Genomic DNA, 9292 nt, shown 5'->3' with positions numbered 1-9292 from the left:
GTCCACCTTAGAGCCTCTGGCAACAACCAGTGAGCCCTTACTAATCTTCCACTTTCCACTACCAAATGTGGTAACATAATCAGCATCATCAAGCTGTCCAGTAGAAAGCAGATTCTTCTTGATCTCAGGCACATGCCTGACATCATGGAGCATAAGCTGTGAGCCATCTGAAAATACAAGCCTCACATCACCTCTGCCAAGAATTTTGCATGCATGGTTATCACCCAAATAAACAACTCCTTCATTGCCAGCAGTGTACCTGACAAACAAGTCTCTGCAACCTGTGACATGAAAGGAGGCACCTGAATCAATGATCCATGAGTGCATACCATGACCACCTGTAAGAAGTGAATGGGCATCAAGTGAAGACGTAAATAGGACCTCATCCTCACTGCCACCTGCATGTGACACATTGATTTCTTCGATCTTAACTCCACTTTTGCCCTTTGGCTTTACATCTTTGGCTTCATCTTTCTCTTTGTCTTTGCCTTTTCCCTTTTCTTTCTGATCATTTTTCCATTTGTAGCATTGCTTTTTAATGTGTCCCTTCTTGCCACAATAATGGCATTCCAAATCCTTTTTGGAGCGAGACTTGCTCCTTCCCCTTTCTTGGCTTTTCCCCCTTTGCTGGGATCTCCCACGTGCATTCATTGCATTAGACTTGCCAACAGAGTTGTTCTTCCTGTTCATCTCTTCTTGAAGAAGAGCACCCTCAACATCTGCATATGACAGCATAGCATTCGAATTGCTAGTGGCTGTCCTGAATGTGTCCCAACTCTCTGGCAAAGTGCATAGCAAAAAAGTGGCTTTGAACTCATCGTCCATTGCCAACTTTTGATTTATAACCTGGCTGACAATACCATTAAACTCATTGAGATGGGCTGTCATAGAAGCCCCTTCCTTCATCTGAAGACCTATGAGTTTCTTCAACCAATACACTTTGCTTGAGGCACTTTGTTGGGCATACAAGTCCTGCAATCTCTGCCACATTCCCCAAGCTGTCTTCTCTTCACGAATGCTGAAAAGTAATGAGTCTGACACAGACAACATGATAGTAGATCTTGCCAGCTCATCCATATCTTCCCACTCTTCAGCCGTAAGAGAAGCGGGCATCACACCCCTTTCTTTGATAGGCTTATGTTGCTTTTTCTGAAGCAACACATTGTAGCACTGGGTTTGCCAAATATCATAATTATGCGAGCCTTCAAGCTTCTTGATGTGAAGCAATGAAGAGCTCTCACCTGTGGTTGCCATAGCAAAATGCAACCTGTAATGCCTGACTCCCTGCAAATGTGCAAACACTGCACCCAGAACACACAAAGTGCTCACAAATGTTCTCCCAAGTTTTATCTCCCACTGCGGAAGCAAGAATGCAACTTTTCTCCCACTTTTTGTGATGAAAACACCAAAATCTGGTTGCTGCAGATTTTGGACAGCACCTTAAATGTCCTCTTTTGCCCTTCCAAAGTACTGTACAGCAGTACTAAGCGCTCTCCAATGATGTACCAAACCTGTACCGGCAATTTCAGCAGCTGAATTTGAACCTTTTGATCACTCAAAACAATGTACAGCCATGCCAAACCATGCACAAAGCTGTGCCAAATCTGTACCAGCAGGTACAGTAGCAATAAATGCTCTCCTGGCTGTCCAAATGAGTGAAAATCAGATTTTTACAGTCACGAACACTGCATAAAACAGTCCCAAACAGAAATTGGGCAAAAGCCCCTTGACTGCAAGCTGATTTCTGAGGATTCAAGACATAAAAGTCTCGCCTGCTGCTTTGCCAAGCTCAACAAGCATACAAACTTGAAAAGCCCCTTGATTTGAGATCAATTTCTGATCATGCATGGTACATTGGCGCACATGAAGGCATCCAGAGTGTTCACGATGCTTCCCCCTGGCCACATATACATCCAATACATGAAAGCCCCTTGTTTTACAGGCACATTGAGTGCATGTAAGGCATCAATACATTATCCACAGCATCAAATGCGATTGCCTGCATGCAAATCAACCAAATCGGCACAAAAGCCCCTTGATTTGCACTGCAATTTGCTGCAATTTGCCCAAATGTGCAATTTTTCACATCATACAGCATGTATGAGTGCTTAATTGCACAATTACATCAAAAGCCCCAAATTTCGACATCCAATTTCCTGCAAATTGATCCTGATTTGACCAATTTCCTGCAAATTGATCCTGATTTGACCAATTTCCTGCAAATTTATCCTGATTGTGACCAATGTCACCCAATTTTGCCAATTTTGCTCAAAATTGAGCAATTGGGCACCTGTACCTGCTCAATTGATAATTGTACCTGCTCAATTGCAAGTCCCAAAAAAAAATTGAAGCAGAATACCTCTGAAATTTCTGATTTTTCTGAGTTTGCAGGATGAGACGGAGGCGGTGGTGGCGGCGATTTCGATGCTGGGCAGCTTCTGGAGCAGCCACGTATGCTGGTTGGCCAGCCCCTCGTGCAGAGCTGTGATGGAGGTTTCTAGATGCCGCCTGACGTAGAGATCAAATGCGCTTCTCTTCAGGAGCAGCAGGACCCGCCGCATCGGTTACTCCTAACGTGTGTTTGACCTTCACGGGGACTGAAGGAACTCGAAGAGGCGAATGTATTCGCTCGCTGCTCACGCTGAAGGGCCACCCGCTTCGCCTGGTAGTGCTGAACTGCAGATGACGTGATAGCCTTCGCTTCACGTTCGCCTGACGTTTAGGATCGCTGCTCACACTCGATGCTCCAGCTACGCTGCCTGTGGTGTGCTTCGCTTGCCTAGCGATAGTCTTCGCTCCACGCTGAAGGGCCTTCGCCTATCCGCCTGCGTGGTGGCCAGCGCTACACGCTATCGTGCCTGCGATTTGCTGCCTTGCGTGTCGGCTCCAGTGATTACGTTGTGCTCGCCTCCTTCAGTGTTCGCCAACGCTCACGCTCGACCTCCGCCTTGTGGACTTAGTTCGCCTACGGCTGTTGGGCAGCTGGGGCACCCCACGCAGCTGGCTGGGCAGCAGCCAGAAAAGATACAGGCAGCTCTGTCAGAGATTCAGCAGGCGACCAGTTCAAGAGAAATTCAGCAGGCGACCAGCTCCAAGAGAGGTTCAACAGGCGACCTTGCTCTGATACCAGTTGATGGGGAGAAACCTGTAATTAGGGTTAGGTCATGTGGGAGACATACACAGAGAAGCAAGGGAGAGAGAGAGAGAGAGTTGTGGGGATAAGTCAACTCATGAAAAGCATGAGTGTGTGACTCCCCTATCACACATGTATATTGCACTAGTACACATAGTGCACTTAGTACATTAAAAGTACTAAGTGTACTATGTACTATAACTTATGGGCTTGTACACACTATAAGGGTGGGCATAACGCCTTTACCCCAACACATATGGCCTCCTGAACAATGCATCTGCTACCAAATTCTTCTTTATTGCTATATTAATACGGATGTGAGATACAATAGGGATGGAATATCCCTCTTTGCCAGCATGATCAACACTACCCTGCATATCGAGAACTGCATGCATATCAAGCTTAGACTGCTTGTCCTCTTGCATCTTGCTTACATTTGGGGCATTGCCGAAACATATGCTCTTTGCTTCCACATGCAAAACATTTCCCGTCTTTCGCATATTGCTCCCTTTGCTCAGGAGTCAAGCCAAACTTGTTCTTCTTGAACTTTCTTGCATGAGGCTCATGGTCCTCTCTTTTTCTTTTCCCCTTATCCAACGGGGCAGCCCTATCTACATGGGCTCCATGGGCCATCATGGAAGTTTTATGAAGCACGGTGGCATGTGCTCCACAAACCTGAGAATCAGATGCATGACTTTCTTGCATAAGGCAATGTCTCTCCATGAGACAACTCAGTAGACAAAGCTCTTTTAGTGGCAAACCTGTCACCCCTACCATGGAATACATGTCGTGAATGCATGTGACCATCATGCCCTCCATGAGCACTAGCATACATATACCTGTCAAGCTTTGTGCCTTGTGGAGAAGATGCATGACGAGAGGTGACTGTCACCTCTTCCCTTTGCATAAATGACCTCAACCTTTGAGATGCATGATGTCCATGCTTCAAGTGAGGTGAGTTTCTGAATTTCAGCTCTCCATCTTCCCCCTCTTTGATGTGACCTTTGTGGAGGAGGTAGAAAAGTGCCAACTCCCTTGGCTTCTTGCCCACTTCCCGTGCCATGGACTCAAAAGTCACGTTTACCATTGCATCGGGCTCTTCTTCCTGCATGACTGTCTTTCCTTGAGACAGTTGTCCCTTTGAATCACTATCATTCACCCTCTCAAGGGGCCTGTGCCTTCCCTGTAAAGCATCAGAACCACGCGAGGCACTTGATAGGCCTCTTGAATTGGGCACTTCCAAAGGGTTGCCTTGGCTGTCCATTGTGTTAAGCGTACTAGAAGCGGGGTGTCCAATACACAGGTTCGTTTTCAAACTAGGAAGAGGGAAACAACCATGCTCTGATACCAATGAAACCGATCCCGTCAAGTGGAAAAAGACTCCGTTGGACACCCACACGCGTAATAGCACAACTTAATATCACAATTTGAAATGGACAACTTAATAACAACTTGAAATTGAAATGAAATAGATGGACACCAGCACTAGGGCCGGAACGGGCTGCCCCCCCCCCCCTCAATATATGATATATTTATTGGGAGTATTTAACAAATACAATGCTCCATGGGTTCAAAGAACCAGATGATGTCCATGTACAAATGAATACAGTACCAAACAAAAGGCTCGAAGTCGACGTTCGAAATAGAGCGACCACTTGAGTGGTCCAGTCTCTACGGTCCTGTGCCTTTACTGGACTCCGCGGAGAGCGCCCCACTGGTGTTCCAAGACCACGCACAAACAGGTGTGGATGGCAGATGGAAGTCCAATACCCATGGTGTCTGTGTGCAGCTACTTGAGAGGGACACCGAGACACAGCAGCATGTCGAGAGGAGTAGTTGCTTTGGGAAAAGTATTACCTCCTGAAGAAAAGAGATGCTGCCTATGTAAAGGAGACACAACCGCCTACAAAGGAGAAGAGGAGCAGCCGCTGGAGATAGATACACAAGGGCCTGCTGTGAAGGCAGTGCAACCTGTATGGAGGTGACACACAACCTGTATGGTTGCCAAGCTACAGTGGAGAAGGGATGGCAGCCTGCAGCCGCCGGCATGTAGTGCACAGTTTTAACTTTTATTGGCCATTTTGTGGGTCCTCCCAAGGAACACCAAATGATGTCAACCTTACAACACAAATGTTTTAAATATGCTGATCATGTGTGTTAGTGTAGCAGTTAGAATGGAGTTCAAGAATCCCTAGGATGTGGGTTCGAAGCTCCCCTCTGTGAGCGATGGCACTTGTGTGTGTGGGTGATAACATGTGTACTTTTTCTACGTTCAAGCCAAGATCCAAAAAAACAAAAGTAAATAGAATTGTTAGTCTAATGCAAGCTCATTTAAGACAATAGGACTAGCAACCTTTTCTGAGTTCCTAAACCCAACCAGCCCCGGCTGAACCTTGGTCCCCTGGCTCCCCAAGTCTTTTACCAAAACTCTCCAAACTAGTCATCACTGCTACTCTAACTTGGTAGCACATTGCCTGCTGTCTGTCTGTGCCTCCCTACACTTAATCCAATTGCTTCCAGCTCAAAACTCTCATGACCCCAATGCCTTCAAGTTCTGGAAAGCCCTTCACAAGCATGCACATGATGCAGGCCCCTAACATGTATTCTCTGTCCTGTCACTAAGCTTAACAATGGCCAAGAACACTCTACGGTTGACAATTGTGTACTTTCAACTTTCAAGCCAAGATCCCCCCCCTCAAAAAAAAAAAAGAAGAATAGTTAGTCTAATACAAGCTCATTTAAGAGCATAGGACTAGCAACCTTTTCTGAGCTCCTAAACCCAGCCAGCCCCGGCTGAACCTTGGTCCCCTGGCTGCCCAAGTCTTTTACCAAAACTAGTCATCACTGCTACTCTAACTTGGTAGCACATTGCCTGCTGTCTGCTTGTGCCTCCCTAAACTTGATCCAATTGATTCCAGTTCAAAACTCTCATGACCCCAATGCCTTCAGGTTCCCTTCACATGCATGCACGTAATACAGGCCTAACATGTATTATCTGTCCTCACAATGGTCACTAAGCTTAACGATGGCCAAGAATACTCTATGGTTCACAATGGCTAAGAAGATGCTGCTAACCCTAGCCCAAGTGGTTTTTATTATACATGCCCAATGCATCTAATATTCAGGGATGCAGCATGTAACACTAAGGGTGCAAAGAGGACACCAACAGGATCTCATGAACAGGATCAGTTCATTATTCCCCATTTCCAGTTGGCATGGCAACGCAGCAGGGTGCTGCCCCTATTGAACCTGGTTGCTACATCTCCTTTTAGACTTTCAGGCACTCCAACTTCAGTCCCCCCCCCATCCAAATTGAGTGCACAATAAAAACCAATTGCTCATTCATTAAAAAAATGAAAGAAAGCAGAGCTGCATATGCTATGGTTTGGGTCAACACTGTCATACAATTTGCACTGCCATGCCAATCAACTCCCATCAATTGGACAGAGGAGGTGCGGTCTCCAACATAACTTGGTCTGCCATCACACACAGCCAAACCTTGATCTGCTTTTGCTCACATTTGAGCAATTACTCATCAATGCATGCATATACCTAGATGAATCCAAGAACATGCCCAAATTCACCTTTTAGGAACGTGCATGTTATATACTCATGGTAGTCATAATGGATGTATGCATAATGGATGTACTTCACATCCCATGTACATTAACCACTTTGTTAATTTGAAGAAATCATAATGAAAGCAGCCTAAGAGCTGTCTAGCCAAATGAGAAAATCCTTTCTTACGGGAAATCCTCAGCAAAAGATCTCAATCTGACGGCTCTGTAACATGATCAGCCTAGCGATGCAACAAAGCATTTCTGATCCATAGGAATGACAATACATGCTATTTATCAGACGTCCTTGCATCATCCTCGAAAATGAACCTCAACACTTTTTCGTGCATGCATTTTTAGTTTGTCTGAGTACGGCATACTAAACCTGTTGAATCTACCTATGCTCATATGCCTCAAGCAAGTGGCTATCTTTTGTCGTCCTAGTATAAATCAAGATACAAATGAAACAAGTGCAAGGAAGAACAATCTGCCTCATATATAATACCCTGAGATAACCATATCCGTGACATCACAGCATATACTTTCCCCATTTGCAGATTTACATAAATGTGTACAATGTCGATGTCAAGCGTGATAAGCAAAGCATTGTGCAAGAAAATGGTCACTGGAAACGGTAATCAAAACACACATTACCACATGCATGCATTATACCTATATGCATCAGATATACACGAGCAATTTGTGCAAACGACAATCAAAACAATTTACATGATGTATATATCATATATATATGTATATATATATATATATATATTTATTCATTTATATATATACATGAGCAAATCAATCAGTATAGCTGTGTCGACAGCATTAGGGACCCTCAGGGGAGCCAAAACCCTAAGGAAAACGAAACCCTAAAGCAGCAACTGCTCCCAGAACAGAGCCAAGAAGAAGGCCAGGGGTGAGCAAACCTGCTGACCTGTAAGCCGTGCCCACAACAGGCAACCTTCTCGCAGTGAGATGAGCACCGAGCACTGCAAGCGTTCCGACAGGCACATAGAAGGCCAGACGATGCTGTCCCGACGCAATGACCATGTCTCTGAAGACGCAAAGTGCGAAGAAGTGAAACTCATCGAGAGTTAAGGTCTGCTTGCCTGCGCCGGCGAGGCCTTCTAAACGGACGGTTCGATCTACATCGAATTGAGAAGGAGGCGAGGGCAGCCATTTCTCCTTCAGCAGAGCGGCGGGGTCATCATCATCATCGTCTCGCTGGAGCTGCTGTTGTTTTGAGGGGATGCGATGGTAGATGCGGCAGCTTGCGTCGTGTAGCTGGTAAAGGAAAACACCCGAGGCCGCGTGCTGCGAAATGGCCAGGCACTCTTGGAAGCTGGTGTCCACTGCTGCTTGGAACACCACGGACTCTCTTAGCTTTGCTTCCACCTTCTTCGATGCAGACCCGCCCATTACAACCACCCTTTACTACACAGCAAGAGTCAGAAGTACAAAATGCCCCAACTTGCTCTTCATATACATACATCCAAGGGTGTTTACACACTGGGGTGAAGCCCATGAAAAAGTTTTGCCCAACCAATCAGATCTCCACAATCACCCGCCCATCTGACATTTCTTTATAGACTATGACCACACCCATGCACCCTCAGCGCTGATGTGTTTGCTGACTTGAGCCCAACAACCACCGTTCCAAATCCGAGGGGAATAGCCTGCCCATGGCTCTCAGTTTTTGCAAGATGCCTTTTTCGTGGACATGCCCGCGGTCTGTAAAGGGTATTATCACCCAGCAATTGTTTATCAAAAAGGTGCCTATCCACAGCTCTCAACCTTTTTCGTGGGCTAGCCCATAGTTTGTAAACACCCTAAATTAACTCTACCCCAGCTTCTTTTCATGCATCAGGTACATCATAGTATATATGTACATCAGGTACATCATGGTATATATGTACATCAAGTATATACATGCTATATAGCAGGTACATCATTGTATATATGTACATCAAGTATATACATGCTATATATCAGGTACATCATGGTATATATATACATCAAGTATATACATGCAATATATCACGTACATGCATGGGGTACCACATTTACATCATGAGATCTTCTTTCATTTTTGTAAGTCTTTTATTTTATTATGGTGTAGACTGCAACAACAATGCCTTGACCCAATTTTCTTTATGAACGGCAACATAAAGCGCTTACTAGAATGATCCACTATATTCTCATATATTTATAGAGTGTTATTATTTCTCGTGTATTTATATGACATAAATCAATGAGTTATAGAGATTCACCCTTTTGTTTTGCAAAGCTTGTCTTCTTGCTTACAAGCTTGTTTGCTAAGTTTTTCATCAACTTTATCAAGCCCATCTGAGTGATAGATCCACATGACCAAGAACCAACGAGGCATATTGGCAATAAAGGATGAGAGGTAAAGAGTAATCCCTCCTTCCACTAGCAACTAGAAGGCTTGTTGAGAAACTATCATGGTGGTTAAGAGCAAAGCTGCCTTCTAAGACTTGCATTTGTGTGTGGTGTCCAGTGTATCTTCCCTAGCCATGCTCAACGAAGGCAACTTGTTAAAGATGATTATCCACCCTCTCTACATAATCTCAAGGAT

General features: G+C 45.0%; 1 protein-coding gene across 1 annotated transcript; it reads right to left on the bottom strand.

Moving 5' to 3' along the window:
• Positions 1 to 7405: 7405 nt before the first annotated feature.
• On the bottom strand, positions 7406 to 8164 carry LOC147623294 (uncharacterized). The gene has a single exon (XM_086821405.1). The coding sequence runs from the start codon at positions 8113 to 8115 to the stop codon at positions 7549 to 7551; it is 567 nt and encodes a 188-aa protein (XP_086677531.1). The 5' UTR covers positions 8116 to 8164; the 3' UTR covers positions 7406 to 7548.
• Between the last annotated feature and the right edge of the window lie 1128 nt (positions 8165 to 9292).

The sequence above is a fragment of the Cibotium barometz genome, chromosome 27 (genome assembly GCF_041138505.1).
Source record: "Cibotium barometz isolate CiBa-2024 chromosome 27, ASM4113850v1, whole genome shotgun sequence".
NCBI lineage: Eukaryota > Viridiplantae > Streptophyta > Polypodiopsida > Cyatheales > Cibotiaceae > Cibotium > Cibotium barometz.
The sequence above is the reverse complement of the archived record's forward strand: the minus strand, read 5'-3'. Positions and strand labels throughout refer to the sequence as shown.